The following is a 22601-nucleotide window of genomic DNA, read 5'->3' as shown; positions in this document are numbered from 1 at the left end:
GGTGTTCCACAGGGGTCTTTGTTGGGACCACTTCTTTTTATGTAATATGCCAATAATTTGGATGACAAAATTGATGGCTTTGTTGCCAAGTTTGTGGATGATATGAAGATAGGTGGAGAGGCAGATAGTTTTAAGGGAGTAGAGAGGCTATGGAAGGACTTAGGACAGATTAGGAGAATAGGTAAAGAAGTGGCAGATGGAATACAGTGTTGAGAAGTGTATGGTAATGCATTTCATAAAGAAATAAAAGCATAGGATTTTTTTCTAAATTTGAGAGAAAATTTAAAAATCTGTGGTGCAGAGGGACTTGGGAGTTCTTGTGCAGGATTCCCTAAAGGTTAATTTGCAGGTTGAATCGGTGGTGAGGAAGGTAAATGCAATGTTAGCATTCATTTCAAGAGGACTAGAACATAAATACAAGGATATACTGTTGAGGCTCTATAAAGCACTGGTGAGGCCTCACTTTAATTATTGCGAACAGTTTTTTGCCCTTTATCTGAAAAAGGATCCGCTGTTATTGGACAGGGTTCAAAGGAGTTTCATGAAAATGATTCTGGGTTTGAAAGGCTTGTCAGATGAGGAGTGTCTGATGGCTCTGGGCCTCTACTCACTGGAACTCAGAAGAATGAGGGGATACTTTATTGAAACCTATCGAATGTTGAAAAGCCTTGATAAAGTAGATTTGGAGGGGATGTTTCCTGTGGTGGTGGAGTCTATGACCAGAGGACATAGCCTCAGAATAAAGTGGTGACCTTTTAGAATAGAGATGAGGAGAAATTTATTTAGCCAGAGAGTGGTGAATCTGTGAAATTTGTTGCCACAGGTTGCTGTGGTGGCCAAGTCATTGTGTATATTTAAGTTTGAGGTTAATAGATTCTTGATTAGTCAGGGCATGAAGGGATACAGGGAGAAGGTAGGAGATTGGGGCTGAGAGAGGAATGGATCAACTGTGATGAAATGGTGGAGCAGACTCGATGGGCCAAATGACCTAATTTTTCTCCTATATGTTATGGTCTTAGACTCTACTGTTTACATGTGCTGCGCAGTTCACATACATTTTGAATTATATTTTATTAACTTGTAATATTTTGTTTATGCGTTGTTTCCTTTGCTTGTATAAATGTGCGGTCTGTTGACAATAAACTTGAACCTGAAGAGTATTTGTGAGCTGCCCCAACACTTCCTTAGGCTGCTTTGGTTGATAAGACAAACGATTCATTTCACTATGTTTCAATTCACAGTATGTGTCATAAATAAATAAATCTGAGTACATTGATAGTCTGGAGCATGTCATTATTAAGAGAGTTGAGGTGCTGGTTGCCTACGGTGCTTGAGGGTGGATAAATGCCAGGGCTAGTGGCGGCACCAGAGATTTTTTCTTGCTGGTGCTGCAGTGGGGCTGAATTATTCAGCGATGGTGCTGAGGGATGTACCCTATGGTAATATTTATTCGCAAGGCCAGACGCGTGGCGTTCAAAAGTCAGTTTCAAGCATTATGTGCCTACTATAAATGCCTCTGTTGATCCACAAGCAACAGCAATTGATAAATATAATATTGAAGTGAACTGTGACCGTGTCAACAGCATCGGAGACAACCCGGGCTACACAGAGCATAAACAAACAAACCAACAGAGCATCCGCCCCACAGCGCACAACGTGAATCACGCACCAATCCCGCAGTCAGCATCAAATACGTGCTTTTCAACTGAAAAACACAACACTAACCCACAATGGCCACTGCTATTTGCATTACATAGACAGAAAATGCCAAAAAATACACCGTTATTAAAGTCAAATAAGGCAAACAACAGATGCAAGGCTTTACCAGGAGTTGAACAAATCATACTCTGACCATGCAATACCTCAATTAATTCGGCTACTGAACTTAAAACAAAAATCAACAGAATCACCGCTTGGAAGTCTAAGCAAAACCAGTAGGATTAATAGCAGTAAATGTAATAGTGTAGGATTTGCAGGAAACCTAAGGACTATGGGGTATCCACCACAAAATAATAATAATAATCAACATTAGTCTTGGCTCAAATTTTTAAAATATCAACTGCACTCACCATTAATGTTTTCAGAGAAGCACAATCCGTCTGTTGTTGTGATTGGTGATGAAAGCATCAATGATTTTCTGGATGTCAAGTGCTTTGGTCCTCCGGCTGTTTATGGCCAACAGGGCCAAGTTGCTGTTCCGAGCATCGCCGCTGCTATTCCTTAGGTAGTTTTTGAGGTGTCTGAGGCAAGAGAAACTCCGTTTGCATGAGGCAGATGTCACGGGTAGAGTCAGTGATATGCAGATTAGTTTGTATAAATCTATAAATGCATCGCGGTACGGTCTCATTGGAGCTAGAAATTCCACTGTGTCATTCACTGTCTGTCCTCGCAAGAGACTCAAACACAGCTCTCATATACTCATGATTTTCTTGGACAATCTTTGCATGTCCTTTGTCAAGCATATTTCCTAATCTTAAACCGTCTTGTTTTCTTATTCTGAATTCGGCCCGTGCCTCCATAGCAAACTTATGAGCTGCACTTACATGGTGGGTTTTGAAAGCTGTTGTAGCTTTCCGCCAGTTGCGGTAACTGGTGACAGTGAAGGTAGACTCAGAATGGAACCCATGTCCTCCACACAGGAAATGCCTGCATGCGAAGCAGAATGTAGTATCTTTCGTGATCGAATATTCCAGTCATTCAAACCAGCCATGAATAAAACTCCTTTGCTGATTGCCAAACTTGTTGTGGGCAGCGAAGGGTACATTTTCAATGCTGGCCATCGGGGTCCTTCCTCAGGCTGCTGGCTAACATCGCTAACAGTATTCCTACTAGCACTAAGAGTAGCTTCATCCACGTTCTCTTCCGAATCCCACTCCATTTCTTGTTCCTCTACTTTGCCCTCACACTTCTTCAATGAACTGCTGTCGTCCTCATCCCCACTTACTTCTTTCTGCATGTCACTTTCAAGACAGATTCAGGCTGAGACAGCACTGATTCCTCTGGATGAGGTCGTTTTCTCTATTTTTCACGCCGCCAAAATAATGCACGTGCCAGGCCCACGCTAGCTTGCAAAAACACTGTGTGTGTTGTGTGTGTGTGTGTGTGTGTGTGTGTGTGTGTGTGTGTGATCCGTTAGTCTCACGAGACCATGGATCTGCGGCTGGTTGTATACTATCAATCTCTTGCGTGAGTGAGAATGAGTGACATCACCACCTTAAGTGATCTTAGATCAACTTAACTGATCTGAGGACAGCAACGGCACGACATTGACAATGAACGAATAAGCAGAAGTGTAGAGTGGATCTGACAGAGTTTACAACTTTATTGCTCCATGGGTGCTATGGTAATTGGGGGCGCTGTTTCAGTAGATCAACTGGAGAAACAAGCTATATTCAAAACTATACAGCAGCTGCAATTTGTATGTGAAATTTCAGTAAATTTCTTGGTGGTGCTATGCTGGTGCTATTGCAATTTCTGCTGGGGCTATAGCACCAGCTAGCACCACCTTAGCGCTGCCCCTGGCCAGGGCCAGATGAGATCTATTCTAAAATGCTGTGGAAATCAAAGGACTGTCACTAGGTAATTGAGGCCTTGACAGAAATAATTGTCTTTGCCACAGGATAAGTACGAGAAGGCTGGAGCTGTTATTTAATAAGTACAGTAAGAATAAGATAGTTGGCTTACTGGTTGATGAACCTTTTGTCAGTGTAAGAAATTTACTGGAGAAAAATCTAATGGATAGTAATTACGTAGCTATAGATAGGCAGTTGTTGATCGAAGATAGCATAGCTTTGTGCACTAATTGAGTTTTTTAAAAGGAGGTAATTAGGAAAGAATGGTAAAGTGCATATAGACATTGCCTATATGCACTTCACTCAAGCATTTGATGAGGTCCCACATGTTAGGCTGGTCCAGAGGTTAAAGCACAGATAATCCAAAGCAAGATAGCTAATTAGATCCAAAATTGGCTTGGTGATGGAGGCTGGGGGTAATGGTGGAAAGAGCTTTTCTGATTTCTGTTGTTTTTCATTCCTGCTACCTTACGTTCTCCAGTACATCTAGCATGATTTTTATATCTTCTATGGAAAAAAATACAAAGTATTTGTTTAATTTCTCTGTCATTTTTTAAATTCTCCATTATAAATTCTGCTAGCTCTTTAAGAAATCCACATTTGTCATCACTATTTACCTTTTTACCATAAGCTGGTATTTTAATAAAACACTGTGTCTTTTATACAGCTTGACTCTCTTGGGAAGCTTCACTGATGTGTTTAATTAAAAAAGTTTATGTAAACATATCCTCTTTATTTTCGTTTGTAGACAAATTAATTCTATAAACAACTAGACACAAATATAATTCCTTTTTGTTGCTGAAGTGAGTTTGATGAATACAATTGATTTTATGACTTTGAAGAGAGTGAGTTTTTTCTCTCTGGTAATAACAACATTGCTCAATTTATTTTTATATATAACATTTAGTGCAGAGGTTATGCAATCAGGCTCAGCTATGATACACAGAACCTACATTGTCTTGGGGGAAAAAAATGAAATGATGAACAGTTTAATAAGTATTACTTTCCATAGAAATGATATGTTTTATATACTAGTTCTAAAGATTACATAAGATATGAGCAGTTTATTGTATTTAATTACAAAGGTAGGTATGGGTCATTAAAGACCTACGTGAACTATCCTCAAATTAAAGTAGACTTAACATAAAAGCAGCATCTATAATTATTGTAATTAGTGCATAGCTATTTACTTCTTATGAAATCTACTTAAAATATACTATATTTTAAGACATATAGTTGACAAAATGGTTATCAGATTTATGTTTGCCAATATTGTGCATGTTTTTAATGTGTCATAAGATAATTTCTGCACTGATAGCAAGTATTTAACTCAAAGTGTCCTGTCCCACAAATGAACATTTTCAGCTTCTTGCTTCCACAGGTTGTGTTTACTATTCTGAAAACACATGATTTCTTGTCAGGGAATTCCTTACAGAAAGAATGATGAATGTATCATATTGACATTCATTGAGAAAGCTAGACGCACAATCCTTGGAATTAACCAAGATGCATCTGGATGCTGTAATGAGAGCCACTATTAATTTTTGTACTGAGTTAACTTGGTTGGACATGTGGAATTGTTTAACTGTATTCAGTTTATGAGATTTTAATAAGATGTGGTGGGTCAAGATGGTTTCTTTGATCTTTATTCCGTAATTTCTGTTAAATTTCATATATAAAAGATAATCATGGTTTAATTTCACATTTGCTGAGCACCTTTTTGCTATGTCTTATAACAAACAGCAATTAACTCAGAGTGGATCAATCAAAAGTGCATTTATTTTACTTGCAGTAAGGGAAAACTAGCACTGCAGAAGAGCAGGTGATCACTTCCAAAAGAAGGCAGCCTAGTCATTCCTTTATACACATGTACATGTACTGCATGTCAGTTCAAGGACAGGGCACATTCTGTTTGTCTGCTTAATCTATACTTGCTATTCTTCCAGTAATGGAATCTGCAGTTTGGCAAGGACTCGGGTTTCATTGACATAATGTTGCACAAACTCTATTAGCAAAGCACTCTGATATAATACAGGTTCAATTTTGTTACTACAAGTAAAGAACATTTCCACAGATTTGAGTATTCTGCAGTAAGTTGTACATTCAGAATTTATTATGATCTTTATGTTGGAATAAATGTATAATTTCTGTTCCTTTATCTGTAACAAAGGTCGGAGTTACTTCCCAAAAGACTATGAGGTTGTTACCTGCATCAGGACGCCGAACAACCCAAAAGGTCAATTTTAATACTATCAGTTAATCTGTTGATATTTTTGGTGAATTAAAATGATTGTAGTAGTGGCATAAGTTAACACTGCAGGTGTCTTAAAATGTTATTTTCATGTTAATTTAATAATTAATGTACATTGTGCAAGTTATAGAAATTAAAATTAAAATGATTTGTGGGGTTAGAGTTGAGAGGTGAGTAGCAGGAAAAAGGCAGAGAGGAAGAGTAGGACCATTGTGGAAGAGGAATAGGAAGAAAGTGATGGAGCAAAAATGCAGGGGCAACAGGAGAAAGAGGAAGATAGTACAGATTAGAGAGTGTGGAAGAGGAGAAAGCTGGAGATGATAGAGGGAATGGGTGATAAGAGATGAGGGATGGAGAGAGGAAAGGGAGAGCAGTCAAAGAGAGGAGAAATGAATTAGAAGGGAGATAAGGAGAGGGAAGAGTTAGGGTGAAGGAGTAATTGAAGGAGAATTGTTGGGAAGAGAAAGGATGAAGGAAGGCAGAGATGGGAGATAAGAAGCATTTTTGAGGCTGGGAGGGGAAGGATAGTGTGTGAGAAGGAGAGGAGAATGGAGAGAGAGGGGAAGGCTGAGGGGTATTTGGGGAGGGAGAGGAACTGGTGGTTAAAGAGAGGGAGGGAACGTGTAGGTGTTGTGAAGACAAACAGGGTGGGGAAAGGAGAGAGCAAGAATGAGTTGGGGGGAAGGGAAGAGGGCAAAAATGCTGTGGGAAATAATAGAGAATAGGAGTTAATAGAGAATAGGAGTCAATAATGGCAGCTCTAAGTAATTTCATATTAAGATAGTCATTTGATTTTCCATTTCCAGTGTAACTATTGGGGAAGAAGGTCAAGAAAGTTAGAACCCTGCCCTTGTTATAGCAGCAGTCAAATTACCTAGGCAGGATATATTTGCCATATGTTTAAAAACTTTTATTGCAATCTTACCTTTTAATTTTCTGTCAACACTTGAACTTCTTTTTAAACTAGTTAGAATATACTTTATAGACTTCTGTTATTTTAATGTTTTTAATTTGTTCTATTAGGTTGTTATTGGAGATCAAGATGGAGTGGTTACTTGTTTTGGAATTAAAAAGGGAGAAGCGGTTGTAAGTATAAATTTTAGACATTTAAATAAATACTTGCACAGGATTCTGTAATTAGGAGAGGAGAAGGAATAAAGGTGGAATCTACAAGATTTAGACTGCCTGTGCAAAGATATAGAGTATCTATTTACTACTAAAACTCTCATGCTCTATCAATCTGTTTGTGACCTCCAATTAGCGCAAATGGTGCATTACGGTGCACTTTTTTTGGCTCAATCGAATTAAAATGCGCAAACTTACAGAATGTAGGCAAAGATCAGGGTTATATATTCGTATAAAATTGCTCATTCACCAAAAATCAACAAGCTGGCTTTCACCCGAGACCCAATTGTCCATCATGGAAATCGGGACGCGACAGCCCGACGCATGCGCACGGCCAGCCTCAGCAGCGACACCTACTGGAGCAAAAGGGCAGGACAGCTCTATTTCGAGGGGTCACATTTTCTAATCACCATCAGCATGTGCAGGATTGGGACAGATCTAACTGCCACCCATCAATAAGAGATAATTAAATCTTATTGTAATGACGTACTCCGAGACACCCATAAAACCCTTTACTGCAGTGGAAGGACAGCGGTGGCTATATCACATCCATTTAGGAGAGCACCAAATACATCATCAAGAATAATCAGTATCCTTTGGTGTTAGTGCTTCGTATCTTCTATCCATCATTAGGGTTAAAAAAAAAATGGTCAGTCTAATTATGCTGCGTGGAAAGGGGGACATTATGGTCAAGAGATGACATCAAACGTTGTCAGGAAGCGGCAAGGAGAGGGAGAGAACAGGAATTGGATGAGGCCAGGGCTGCACGACTCCAGAATCAAAGAGTCAGGACAAAAAAAGATGAGGGAAGAAGAGACAGAGGAGGAGAGGCATGCATGTCTCCAGGATCAGAGACAAAGAACAAACAGCAGAAGAGATGAAGAGACGGGGGATGAAAGGGCTGCACGTCTCCAGAATGACAACGAGAGGCACAAGGGTGGCAGAGCAACACTCACAACACGCTGGAGGAACTCAGCAGGTGGGGCAGCATCCGTGGAAATGATCAGTCAATGTTTCGGGCCGGAACCCTTCTTCAGGACTGAAGAGGGAGGAGGCAGAGGCCCTATAAAGGAGGTGGGGGGAGGGTGGGAAGGAGAAGGCTGGTAGGTGCCGGGTGAAAAACCAGTAAAGGGAAAGATAAAGGGGTAGGGGAGAGGAAGCAGGGAGGGGATAGGCAGGAAAGGTGAAGAAGTAATAGGGGAAAGCACAATGGGTAGTAGAGGGAGGCGGAACCATGAGGGAAGTGATAGGCAGCTGGTGAAGGGGGCAGTGAAACAGCGATGGGGGAAGGAAGGGGGAGGGAATTACTGGAAGTTAGAGAATTCAATGTTCATGCCCAGGGGCTGGAGACTACCCACACAGTATATGAGGTGTTGCTCCTCCAACCTGAGTTTAACCTCATCCTGGCAGTAAAGGAAGCCATGTATGGACATAGCTGAATGGGAATGTGAAGCAGAGTTGAAGTGGGTGGCAGCCAGGAGATCCTGTCTGTTGTGGTGGACGGAGCGGAGGTGCTCAACGAAGTGGTCCCCCAATCTGCATCAGGTTTCACCGATGTAGAGGAGGCCGCACGGGGAGCACCAGATGCAATAGATGGCCCCAAAAGACTCACAAGTGAAGTGTTGCCTCACCTGGAAGGACTGTTTGGGGCCCTGAATGGTGGCAAGAGAGGAGGTGTAGGGACAGGTGTAGCACTTACGCTTACAGGGATAAGTGCTGGGTGGGAGATCTGTGGGGAGGGATGTGTGGACCAGGGAGTCACGGAGGGAACGATCCCTGCGGAAAGGGCAGAGGGGTGGAGAGGGAAAGATGTGCTTAGTGGTGGGGTCCTGTTGAAGGTGGCGGAAATTGCGGAAGATAATGTGCTGGATCTGGAGGCTGGTGGGGTGGTAGGTGAGGACAAGGGGAACTCTGTCCCTATTGTGGTGACAGGAGGATGGGATGAGGGCCGAAGTGCAGGAAACGGAGGAGATGCGGGTGAGGACATCATTGATGACGGCAGAAGGGAAACTATGATCCTTAAAGAAAGAGGACATTTGAGATCTCCTGGATGGCAGATAAGCCAGAAATGATGCCATCAAAAGTGTCCTTCGTTAATTGAGGAGGAGCTATATTTGCTTTGCTACGCGTCATTCTTCTTTAATAAACTGAGGTTTACTACTTCAGTTTCCAAAGCAAAGCAATACCAATAGCATTCAGGAAAATTTAATGTTCATTCTGGTCACATCAGACTGCACTACCCTTCTCTCGAAGGGTGCCCCAACGGGTCACCCAATTGTCTATTTCCAAGTTAAAAATAGTTGGAGAAAGGTCACTTTCATTGGATGACAACAAAACATGCCCAGATAAATTAAAATTAAAGCTTGAAGAGTAAAATTGAATTGAAATTGTTTGTAGTCAAACAATTAAAAGCTTTTAAAGTTGAGCTGTTTTAGCTTCAATTTAAGTACATCCTCATGAAGGATTAGGGTAGCAAAATGATCAAAATATTAGAGAATGAAAAATATAGTTTAAAAAAAGGAGCATGTGGGAACAATGAGCTAGAAATAGGCTATTCAGGTGATCTAAGGGCCTCATCTTTGAATCCACCGCCTAAAATCTGGCTGCATGAGACAACAGCAGCAGCAATGCCTGGATCTTGATTTGCCACACTGACCACAATAGTTTAGTTGGGCTAAGCGTAAGACCTAGGCCAAATCAAACACAATAGCTTCATTTGGAACTAGTGGGGAAGAGCTTCTTGACTTTGGCCTGAAGAATAATTATATATGTAATAGCACACCTTGTAGTTCTTCAACTGTTTTAGATCAGGCTTTATTTCTTGTGCTTGAAAATATTCCAATGGCTTCTTGAAATGTGTGATGTTGCTAAACTTTAAAGGATGTGTTTTTAAAGCTGCAACAATTCAGGATAAGCTTCTTCCCCTTCACTATCAGATTTCTGAATGGTTCATGAAATGTCCATAAACATACTTCATTATTCCTTTTTTGCACTATTTATTTTGTAATTTATAGTAATTTTATCTATTTGAATTATACTGCTGCTGCTAAACAACTAAACTCACGTCATTATAAGACATTGATAATAAACTTGATTCTGTATTCATGGATGTATATTTAAATTGTATACAGCCAGTGTTCAAGACCTTGCCAGGACAGAAAGTTTCCAGGTTGGAACTGGGAGGAGCCGTTGGTACTCCACAGGAGAAGATCTTCATTAGCGCTGGTTCAGAGGTGCGCGGGTTCACTAAAAAGGGAAAGCAGTTCTTGTCATTTGAAAGTAATCTCATGGAAAGTATTCAAGCTCTGTAAGTGGTTTGTTAATTATATCTGTCTAATTTTGTTCAGACTTATTACATCCTGTGCCATACAACTTTTCATTAATTAGTGGCTAATGGTAGTTAGGATTACTGTCCTTCACAATCTTTCTGCAAGCTCACTCCCTTTTATTGCTTCTGTAAATGTATTCATTTGTCTCCAAGTGTGCTTCAGTTTGGAATTTGCATTTGTTGCCCATTTTCCTATGTAATCAGGAAATATACAAATCAATACAAAAAAAACTCCATCTGCAAAAAGTAGAATTTCCTTTTGGCCAACCATTTTAATTCCTATCTCCATTCCCTTTCCAACATGCAAAGGTGAGGCCACTCTCAGGTTGGAGGCGCAACATGTCATAATTCATCTAGGTAGCCTCCAACCTGATGGCGTAAACATATGTTTCTCCATCTTCCTGTAATTTTTACCCTCTTCTTCAGTTCCCCACTCTGGCCTCTTACCTCTTCCCCTCACCTATCACCTCCCCCGGTGCTTCTCCTCCTCCTTTTTCTCTCATGATCCCCTCTCCTCTCCTGTCATATTCCTTCTTCTCCACCTTTCGCCTTTTTCCACCTATCACCTCCCTGCTTTTTAATTCATCCACCCCCCCCCCACCCCTACCACCCATCTGCTTCACTTATCACCTTCTAGCTTGCCATTCTTCTCCTTTCCCCAATTCTTATTCTGGCATTTTCCTCCTTCCTTTTCAGTCCTAATGAAGGATTTGGCCCAATAGGTTGACTGTTTAATCATTTCTATAATTGCTGCTTGACTTGCTGAGTTCCTCCAGTATTTTGTCTGTTGCTCTGTATTTAAGACCATAAGATAGAGGAGCAGAAATAGGCCATTCTGCCCATCAAGTCTGCCCCACCATTCAATCATGCGCTGATCCAATTCTTCTGGTCATCCCCACTTCCCTGGCTTCTCCCCATACCCTTTGATGCTCTGGCTAATCAAGAACCTATCTATCTCTGCCTTAAATACACCCACTGACTTGGCCTCCACAGCTGCTCGTGGCAGCAAATTCCACAGATTTACCACCCTCTGACTGAAATAATTTCTCTACATCTTTGTTCGAAGTGGACATCTTTCAATCATGCCCTCTTGTCCTAGACTGCCCTACAATGGGAAATAACTTTGCCATATCTAATCTGTTCAGGCCTTATAACATTGGGAATGTATCTATGAGATCCCCCCCTCATTCTCCTGAACTCCCGGGAATACAGCCCAAAAGCTGCCAGACATTCATACAGTAACCCCTTCATTCTTAGAATCATTCTCGTGAATCTTCTCTGAACCCTCTCCAATGTCAGTATATCCTTTCTAAAATAAGAAGCCCAAAACTGCACACAATATTCCAAGTGTGGTCTCAGGAGTGCCTTATAGAGCCTCAACATCACATCCCTGTTCTTATATTCTATACCTCTAGAAATGAATGCCAACATTGTATTCACCTTCTTCACAACTGACTCAACCTGGAGGTTATCTTGCTCAATGACTCCCAAGTCCTTTTGCATCTCTGCATTTTCAATTCTCTCCCCATCTAAGTAATTGCCCATTTATTTCTTCCACCAAAGTGCGTGACCGTACACTTTCCAACATTGTATTTCATTTGCCATTTCTTTGCCCGTTCTCATAAACTATCTAAGTCTCTCTGCAGGCTCTCAGTTTCCTCAACACTACCTGCTTCTCCACCTATCTTTGTGTCATCAGCAAATTTAGCTACAAATCCATTAATCCCACAGTCCAAATCATTGACGTACATCGTAAAAAGCAGCAGTCCCAGCACCAACCCCTGTGGAACTCCACTGGTAACCGGCAGCCAGCCAGAATAGGATCCCTTTATTCCCACTCTCTGTTTTCTGCCGACCAGCCAATGCTCCACCCGTGCTAGTAACTTTCCTGTAATTCCATGGGCTCTTATCTTGCTAAGCAGCCTCATGTGCAGCACCTTGTCACAGGGCTTCTGAAAATTCAAGTACACCACATCAACTGAATCTCCTTTGTTTACCCTGTTTGTAATTTCCTCAAAAAATTGCAGTAGGTTAGTCAGGCAGGATTTTCAGAATACCATGCTGGCTTTGGCCTATCTTGTCATGTGCCTCCAGGTACTCTGTAATCTCATCCCTAACAGTCGAGTCCAACAACTTACCAATCACTGATGTCAGGCTAACAGGTCTATAGTTTCCTTTCTGCTGCCTCCCATCCTTCTTAAACAGCAGAGTAGCATTTGCAATTTTCCAGTCATCCGGTACACTGCCAGAATCTATCGATTCTTGAATGATCATTGTAATGCCTCCACAATCTCTCCAGCTACTTCCTTCAGAACATGAGGGTGCATTTTATCAGGTCCAGGAGATTTATCCACCCTCAGACCATTAAGCTTCCTGAGCACCTTCTCAGTCATAATTTTCACTGCACATACTTCACTTCCCTGACACTCTTGAATGTCTGGTATACTGCAGCAGTTTTCCACTGTGATCACTGATGCAAAATACACATTCATTTCCTCCCCATCACCCCATCTCTGCGACCTGGTTTTCCCAATCTACTTTCATGTTAAAATCCGCAACAATTATCATGATATTGCCCTTCTGACACACCTTTTCTATCTCCTGCTGTAATTTGTAATACACACCCCGGCTGCTGTTTGGAGGCTTGTATGCAACTGCCATTAGTGTCCTTTTACTCTTTGCCATTTCTTAACTCAACCCATAGAGACTCTACACCTTCCGATTGTAGGTCATCCCTTTCTAATGATTTAATATTATTTCTTATACACAGGGCCACACCTATGCTTATTAACCTGTCTTTCCGATACACCTTATATTCTTGGACGTTCAGCTCCCAATGGCAGTCATCCTTTCGTCAAGTTTCAGAGATGGCCATAACGTCATACTTGCCAATCTATAGCTGAATTTCAAGATCGTCCATTTTATTTCTTATGCTGCGTACATTCAAATATAACATTTTCAGTCCAGTATTTGTTTTTTGTTTGTTTTAACTGCACCATGCCTCTATTGCCCTGTAACTGATCCAGCTGGCTGTGATTATGCCTCACCTCCTGCCTGTCTTTTCTATCATCTCTGTTGCACGCTATCTTTGATTTATTTCTGTTTTCCCCTTCCTCAGCCCTGTCACTCCAGTTCCCATCCCCCTGCCAAATTAGTTTAATTCTCCCTAACAGCTCTATTAAACCTGCCTGCTAGGATATTGGACCCCTTTGGGTTCAGGTGTAACCCATTCTTTTTGTACAGGTCGTACCTCCCCCAGAAGAGGCCCCAATGATTCAGGAACCTGAAGCCCTGCCCCTTACACCGGTCTCTCAGCCACACATTAATTTCTCTGATTATGCTATTCTTGTGCTCGTTAGCAGGTGGCACGGACAGCATCCTGAGATTACTACCCTAGAGATCCTGTTTTTAAGCTTCGTACCTACCTCCCTGAATTCTCTCTTCCAGACCTCCTCCCTTTTTCTACCTATGTCATTGGTACCAACGTGTACCAAGACTTCTAGCTGTTTACCCTTTCTTTTCAGAATACTCTGCACCCGATCCGAGACATCCCATACCCGACACCTGGAAGGCAACACATCCTATCAAGCTGACAGAACCTCTTGTCTGTTCCCCTCACTATGGAATCCCCTATGACTACCACATTCCTCATCTTCCTCTTCCCCTTCTGCACCACGGAACCAGGCTCAGTGTCAGAGACCCGATCGCCGTGGTTGTCCTCTGTCAGGTCAATCCCCTCAACAGCATCCAAAACTAGATAACAGTTACTGAGGGGGAAGGCCACAGGGGTGCTTTCTAGTACTTGAGCTCTTCTTTTCCCTTCCCTGACAGTCACCCTTATCTAACTCCTGCAGCCGCGGGGTGACTAACTCCCTGTAGCTCCTATCTATCTCCTGCTCACTTACCTAATAAGCAAGGTCATCAAGCCACAGCTCCAGATCCCTAATAGGGTCTCTAAGGAGCTGCATCTCGGTGTACCTGGTGCAGATGTGGCCATCTGGGAGACTGGAAGATTCCCTGGATTCCCACATTTGACACTCAGAGCAAAGTACTAACTCTACAGCATGCTCTCTATTCCTCAAAAAATGCAAGGAAAACCTAAGTCCATTTACCCACTTACCTCACTGAAGCCCGAACGATCAAAGCACTACCACTCTGACTACGACCACTCCGCTGGCAGTGTCTCCCTTTTATGGCGGAACCTTCCCTGCTCTCCAGCACACAATTGGTGCACCGGATAGTGCTGAGTTCCCGCGAAGCTCTCCCTTTTGAACTTCACTCCCGGACCTGTGCACCGCCTCCTCTGTCGTAGCTTTCCAACTCACGATTAGTGCGCTAGTTATTTCCAGCATCTGCAGAATCTCTTGTGTTTATGATATACAAATCAATAGTCTTTTGTTTATTTTCTTTCACTTAAAAGAAGTACTTATGCATGTGAACTTGTGCTTTGAGACCCCTGTTGTAATTTTCATTGTACTTTGGCTCCTCATAGGTATGTGTCTGGTGCAGATCTTTTCCTGTGTGCAAGTTATATCTATAACCACTATTGTGACTGTAAAGATCAGGACTACTACCTATCCAGTGACAAGATCAATGATATAATCTGTTTGCCAGTGGAAAAAGTGGACAATATTACACCAATACTGGCCTGCCAAGACCGGGTGCTTAGAGTGTTAAAGGTAATATGGCAGAGTGCTGATATTACAGTTTGGAGCAATTCTTCTGAGACAGAATTAAAGAATGTGGCTGTTTTCAATGTTTGCATTAACTTACTGCCATGTTTTTAAAAATGCATTTAAGGATAAATATAGTTAAAATAGTAATGAATTAAATTTAGGTTGGCTGGTGGCACAGTGACATAAGCGCCGGACTCCGGAACAGAGGTTCCCAGGTTCGAATCCAGTCGGGCCACTCCCGAGTATGCTTTCCATCCGTGCCGGGTTGAGTGTAGAGCTCACAACTCGACCTCGTAAAATAAAGAAAAATACTGCGAAATGTCTGTGCGAGGAGTGGCACCCCACACAGCCTTCCAATCCGTGCCTTGTAAGGCATGAAAATGCCCGATGCTGGCCTCTCAAGCCTGAGTTGACATCATCATCATCATCATCATTAGTATTCTTCCCATAAGATTGTAAATGATAAGCAATTTTCTGGCGTATCTCAACAATGTTTCACACTGTTGTATTGATCCAGGAAACAGTGGAAGTATTCTCTCAAGCCTTTGCTTTTTCTGGATGGTTGAACTGAAGAAAATCAATCATAGATAAAGAAAATAATGGAAAGATATTAAGAAAAAAAAGTATCCCATAATAGCAAGTCGGGGATTATGTAGACAGTAGGATTAGGCCTAGAAATTTGTTGTGCGATACCACAAAGTCAGCATTGCGCAGGAATGTTAAAATAACGTTAACTTGTTTCACAAATGTTTTTGAGTAAATTAATACTGTGTGCTAATAAGGTATGAAATTTTGAGTGTAAGGTGCTGCTGCCTTAGCACTAATTTTCCCAAGCAGGTGATGTCAATATGCATTAACCAAACTTTTATTCTAGCAAAAATTTTGACCATTCTTAATAATAGCGAAGGGTGATACTGAACATTATTTGGAGGTCTGACTTTACTCTTGTGCAATTAAAGCAGAATCTTTCTCTTGTCAAATAAAGCTCATGAAGGCTGGTCCAAACTGGGATCCCAGTCAACATAGCTCGCCTAAAAATTAAATGACAGGATAAATTATGTGAAAATAGAAATAGTTCCATATACATTGTATCAGGAGTACATAAAGTACAATAGTAGGACATGTGACAAAGGAGCTGACACTTGGGGCAGGAAGTCACGAGGGTGGCGTAAGAGAATGGATGCACTTTTGGAATCCTCAAGTCAAGCCTCAAATGACAAATGTACACAAGTATCCACAGAGCTTTCAAAGCTGAGGTAATCCTAAATAAACAAATTGTCTTAAAATCTTTGTAGTTTGACTGTGCTGAGATATGCCACAAAGGTCGAGAATAACTGCACTGGCAAAGTGGAAGTCTTTAAGTTTTGATAAATGAAACTTTTTATGCACTAACTTGGAGTGGATATTTGGCTAAACTGTGAGATGCTCCCAATAGCGTAATCATTTCTATATGGTGGTCATGATTCTGAAGGTAATTCCCAGGCATCCTCCTGCAACAACTGCCCTTTGCATAAAGAAGCTGTAAGAAACATGGGCAGGTAGCATTGACCCTGGAATAACCCTGCCACTTTTCTTCCACTTGCCCTGGCCCCCACTCCCATTATTATACAGTCTAGTGTAGCAGAGAGTGGTAATGTGACTCTTTAGGGCAACCTTTCGAGTTCAGCACTATGAGGGAAGGTACTGGAAATTCAGCCCTAATGCCTGCTGTTCCTGAAGCTGAACCTGCTAGTGTCATTTCTAAAATAACGCTAGTGAATACCTTAATCTTGTTCGCCTGACTCTGAACAACCCCTAGATATGATCAGCCATTTGATAGACTATTGGAATAGATACGCTGATTGTTGTGGGGCTGCAGGCATCTTCTGCTGCAGCTTCTCTCACACCTACCTCCCACACTCTGAACTAAGCCACAACAATCACATACTCGTGTACAGGTTCAAGCAGATCAAGGTGTGTTGAGCAGACTCGCTCACACACTGATTATTCCCGTTCCTGATTGCTCTCCTGTCATAGCCGTTTCTGAGATACCCTCCCATACAGTTTTTATTCATCTTAACTCACAAACAGTTTTCAGAACAGTCATTATTGGAGGATTGCATGTAGATTGCTGATGAATTTTAATGCCAAAAGAAACAGCACGGATGAATTTCTATAGCTTGTAATCGCATGTAAAAATGGTGTGCAGTATAGCTAGATGAAACTGGTAAGAGAATAAAATATAGAGCAAGAGAATAGTCCCTGTTTCTATATTTGCATCATATCCCATGATCAAAATTAGAAAATGTAAAAAAGTAGAAACGAGAGCATTTAAAATCTAACTGTGATCTTGATTCTTGATGGATACTACTCTATGTGGAAGTATATTTGAAATGCTGCATATGTTGAATAATTCTTGAAGGTTAAAGTGGAATATTGCAGAAAATTGACATGAGGGTTAACCAATTATAATATGCTCCATGTTCACATTTTATGTGACCTTTGGGAGCGAAGGTTTTGTAAAAATTTGTAAATTTAGTACATTTAAAATCAGTTTTAATTACTTTATTCTTCACATACTTCATAGTCAGCATATTTGATAATCTTGTACTCATTATATTTTTACCAGGGGTCTGACTTGTTGTACAAGGTAGAAGTTCCTGGAGTACCTAAAGTACTGGCATTACACAATGGAAATGGAGGTAAGTATAATACTGGAATCATGAGTAGAATTATAATAATAGTTTATTCTGCAATGATTGTATAGTTGAGCCCATAATTTGTTATCCACTGCCTGCAACCATACTCCAATTGCAGTGTATGACGTTGCAACACTGTTTACTAAATTCGCTCAACAGAACTGGAAAAACTAGGTCCTTGCACAAGCATATCACTCAACTAACCTAATATTGCATTTATACTCTAACACACACATAATATGCTGGAGGAACTCACCTGGTCAGGCAGAATCTAAGGAGGAGAATAAAGAGTTAAAGTTTTGAGTTGCAGCCCTTCATCAGGATGTTGTGATGAAAGGTCTTAGCTTGAAACGTTGACTCTTTGTTCCTCTCCAAAGGTGCTGATTTGATGTGCTGAGTTCCTCCAGCATTTTGTGTGTGTAACTCAGCATCTGCAGAATCTCTTGCATTTATACTGTACCTTACCTTGGATACTCAAGTGCAGAATTCCCAAATTGATGCTATATGTGAAACAATATGTCCTTGCTGCTGCTGTAACCACCATTTGATTTCTAATTATTCCAACCAATCTCAGCAATGAACTTCTTGTGTGTCAATTGAAGTGGAAAAGTAATGACAATGCTGCTACATGATTGCTGGTCAGGTTCTTTCCCAGTGTATCCATATTGTGCTTTTTATCTCAAATGCATGTTTTGTAAAACTAAGTTATTTTTATTTGTAAATGCTATGGTGTTGTATTTAAAACGAGAATATACTTTTCAATATGCCTAGGTGACTCTGGAGAAGAGCTAATTTATGGAACTTCTGATGGAAAAATAGGACTGGTACAGCTTACTAAGAGTTCTCCAATACATCGGTGGGAAATCTCCAATGAGAAGAAAAGGGGAGGTAAGGGGTATTTTGCATGTCTTTTTAAATGGGCTTGGTTAGAGAGAAGAAGTGTTTAGTTTTTGCTTAAGGACGTCACTTAGTTCAACCTCCTGTTCTTGAAGCCTGGTGAGCCAACTAATTCCCATAAGGTGTAAGTGCTAATATAAATAACAGAATTAAAACAGAGTTAAAGCAAATAAGAGTCCTAATAACAAATAATTAATTTGAAACACAAGCAATTGAAATCATTTGAGCAGTCCTTACAAATTAATTATTTTTAACATTTTTGCAATTTGATTTATTTTTGGATTGTCATTGACAAGATGATTTCATGTGACTACCTCTAGAGTCAGATTTAACTTCATAATATAATTAAGTAGAATACATCTGGTACGCAAGATCAATATTCCTATTCCTTTTCCTTTTCCTTTCCTGACGAATAGTGAAATGCAATTCTGCACAAAATCAACTTTAGGAAAATGTAGTTTATTTTCTTCAGAGGTTTCATTTTAGAATTACTGAGAATTGAATATGTTTAGGGCTTTGAACTTTTTCCTGATCTAATCCAGGATGGTATGGAGAGCAGTTTTGTTGCCATGTTGCACAAAGCTGACAAAGGTGTCTTTGCTAGGTAGAATCAGATAATAAAGATATTTATTGTCAGATCCCAATTAGCCACTGTGTAGATTAGGAAATGGTGGGCCTATCTAAGCTACTTTTGTTCTTGGTGGAAATTCAATTTTCTTGCTTTGTAAGAAAGGGAATTCAGAATCTTGAACTGGTTCTTGAAGAAACTACAGTATGTTTTCAAATCCAGTTGTTATAATTGGAACAGAATTGGAGAAAAAAGTTATAGAACTAATTGGTAATTTCTTTAAAAAATGAAACTACAGGGAGAAAAATTTAATCTTTTTTTGTATGGACTGCAGGTGCTCTTTGTGTTGACTACTATGACATTCTGGGAGATGGTGTCAGAGAGCTGCTTATTGGCCGTGATGATGGAATGGTGGAAGTCTATGGGTTTGATAACAATAATGAGCCAGTCCTTCGATATGAACATGTAAGTCTTCAAAGCTTGAGCGAATAAAGATGGCTCTATGATTTTAGGTTAATGTGCTTCAATGTTCAATGAATTGAAATTACACATATACATCTGTGTTTTCAATTATGACCATCTTTCACTGGTGGTGTTGGTTAATATTTTAGTGCTTTTGCCTTTCCCTTTCTCATTCATGCTGCAGATGTTTTTATTCTTTGACTTCAATGCAATTTTCATTCTTTTGGTATCAGCAGTAACCTGGTATAATATCTGCATTCCTAATACACAATTGAAAATGCTTTGTGTGTTTCTTTAATTGAATCATATTTTTTCCTGTATTGATATTTATTCCATTGTTTTTTGTTATCTTTTTCCCCTTTTGCCACAGATGTTGTTATTCTTAATGTTATTTTCATTATTTAAGTATCCTCACAATAAAATTCTGGCCCTTTGGGATGTGATGGTGCCAGTGAATATTACTCTCATTAATACCCAAGCATGTTGTTAAAAATGTTACACAGTGGTATAGTAAGTTTTCCATTAAGCCCAGTAAGTTTAGAGGGAGCATGGGAAACAGCCCCAGCAAGTTTAAAGGGAGTGCAGGAAATGGAACCCAGTGAACCAGATGCCAAACCATTAGGATTTTCAAACAACTGGATAGCAAATTATTGGTGTTTTACTTATGGCACAATATCCAATCCTAGCCCAGAAGAAATGATATAAAAGAAAAATAAAATTAATTTCCTTACTTAAATGGTAATTTCTAAAAATGATTTCAATGGGAATGTTTTAAATATCTTTCCTTTAATTCGTAACAAAAAGCGAATTACCAGCATAACAGTAGTGTTAACAAATGAGGGCACATGTGAGAAACAGTCACAAAATTGGGGGAAAAAAACTGATGCAGATAAATGCTTAATCCAAATAATGTGATTCTTCTATGGACTCTTGTGTTGCATGCTTGAACATATTTAGCACAACATACAGTGGTGCTAGAAAGTTTGTGAACGCTTTAGAATTTTCTCTTTCTCTGTGTAAATATGACCTAAAATGTGATCAGATCTTCACGGAAGTCCTAAAACTAGATAAAGAGAACCCAATTAAATAAATACCTGTAACACAAAATAATATATACTTTTTCATTCACTTCTTGAGGAAAAATGATCATGTATTTATTGGAAGAAGTATGTGAAACTTTGTTTTCAGTGACTGGTGTAAAGCCCTTGTACGACAATAAGTTCAACCAAACGTTTCGGGTAACTGTTGATAAGTCTTGTGCATCGGCTTTGAGGAATTTTAGGCCATTTCTCCTTACAAAACTGTTTCAACTCTGGGATGTTGGTGGGCTTCCTTGCATAAGGTGCTTGCTTCAGGTCCATCCATAACATTTCTATAGGATTAAGGTCAGGACTTCGACATGGCATTCCAAAACTTGAAATTTCTTCTGCTTTAACCATTCTTTAGTCAACTGACTTGTGTGTTTATGGTTGTTGTCTGGCTGCTTGACCCACTTTCACTTGAGCTTCAGTTCATGGATGGATACCCTGACATTTTCCTGTAGAATTTGCTGGTACAATTCAGAATTCATAGTTCAATCCATGATGGCAAGCATCCTGGTCCCAGGTCAGCAAAGCAGGCCCGGACCACGAGACTGCCACCACCATCTTTCACAGTGGGATGAGGTTCTTATGCTGGGATGCAGTGTTTGCTTTTCGCCAAACATAACACTTCTCATTTAAGCCAAACAGTTCTATTTTGGACTCGTCAGTCCACAGAGCACTCTTCCAATAGCCTCTGGCTTATCCACATGGTCTTCCTCCACCATAAACGCTGCCCTCAGCTGCAGCTTCCCTTCCCCCACCATCAGTGCTGCCGTCAACCGCATCTCTTCCATTTCATGCACGTCTGCCCTCACCCCATCCTTCCACCACCCCACCAAGGATAGGGTTCCTCTTGTCCTCACCTACCACCCCACCAGCCTCTGTGTCTAGCACATAATTCTCCGCAACTTCTGCCATCTCCAACGGGATCTCATCACCAAGCACATCTTTCCCAACCCCCCCCCCCCAACTTTCTGCTTTCTGTAGGGATTGCTCCCTACACAACTCCCTTGTCCATTTATCCCTCCCCGCTTCCTGGCATTTATCCTTGCAAATGGAACAAATGTTCTACTTGTCCCAACACCTCCTCCCTCTCTACCATTCAGGGCCCCAAACAGTCCTTCCAGGTGAGGCGACCTTCATCTGTGAGTCTGCTGGGGTCATCTACTGTATCTGGTGCTCCTGGTGTGGCTCCCTATGTATCGGTGAGAACCGATGTAGATTGGGAGACCGCTTCGCCGAGCACCTACACTCCATCCACCAGAAAAAGCGGGATCTTCTAGTGGCCACCCATTTTATTTTCACATCCCATTCCCGTTCTGACATGTCAGTGCATGGTCTCTACTGTCACGATGAAGTCACACTCTAGGTTGGAGGAGCAACACCTTGTATTCTGTCTGGGTAGCCTCCAACCTGATAGCATGAACATTAATTTTTTGAACTTTCGGTAATGCTGCTGCATTCCTCCCTCATCTTAACTCCTTGCCTGCCTATCACCTCCCTCTGGTGCTCCTGTCCCCTTTTCTTTCTTCCATGGCCTTCTGGCCTCTACGATCAGATTTTCCCTTCTCCAGCCCTGTATCTCTTTCACCAATCCACTTCTCATCTCTTTACACCCCTCCTCCTCTCCTTCTGGTTTCACCTATCACCTTGTGTTTCTTGCTCCTCCTCCCCTACCTTCTAACTCTGACTCCTCAGCTTTTTTTCTCCAGTCCTGATGAAGGGTCTCGGCCTGAAACGTCGACTGTACTCTTTTCCATATATGCTGCCTGGACTACTGAGTTCCTCTAGTGTTTTGTTGTGTGTTGCTTGGATTTCTAGCATCTGCAGATTTTCTCTTGTTTGTGATTGGTCTTTAGCAAACTTTAGACAGGCAGCAATGTTCTTGGAGCGTAGTGGCTTTTTCCTTGCAATCCTGCCATGCACACCATTGTTGTTCAGTATTTGTCTGATGGTAGACTC

General features: G+C 40.9%; 1 protein-coding gene across 2 annotated transcripts in view; it reads left to right on the top strand.

Annotated features, from left to right (window-relative positions):
• bbs7 (Bardet-Biedl syndrome 7) overlaps positions 1-22601 on the top strand; it is a 73268-nt gene that overhangs the window by 14175 nt on the left and 36492 nt on the right. For both annotated transcript variants that reach the window (XM_072256103.1, XM_072256102.1), the window contains exons 2-8: positions 5743-5808; positions 6847-6909; positions 10080-10255; positions 14769-14955; positions 17561-17633; positions 18402-18518; positions 19430-19560. In XM_072256103.1, the coding sequence (XP_072112204.1) occupies positions 5743-5808; positions 6847-6909; positions 10080-10255; positions 14769-14955; positions 17561-17633; positions 18402-18518; positions 19430-19560 (813 nt within the window). The remainder of the gene's footprint in view (positions 1-5742; positions 5809-6846; positions 6910-10079; positions 10256-14768; positions 14956-17560; positions 17634-18401; positions 18519-19429; positions 19561-22601) is intronic.

This window comes from Mobula birostris, chromosome 4, assembly GCF_030028105.1.
Source record: "Mobula birostris isolate sMobBir1 chromosome 4, sMobBir1.hap1, whole genome shotgun sequence".
NCBI classification, from domain to species: domain Eukaryota; kingdom Metazoa; phylum Chordata; class Chondrichthyes; order Myliobatiformes; family Myliobatidae; genus Mobula; species Mobula birostris.
This window is presented reverse-complemented; position numbering and strand designations above follow the sequence as displayed.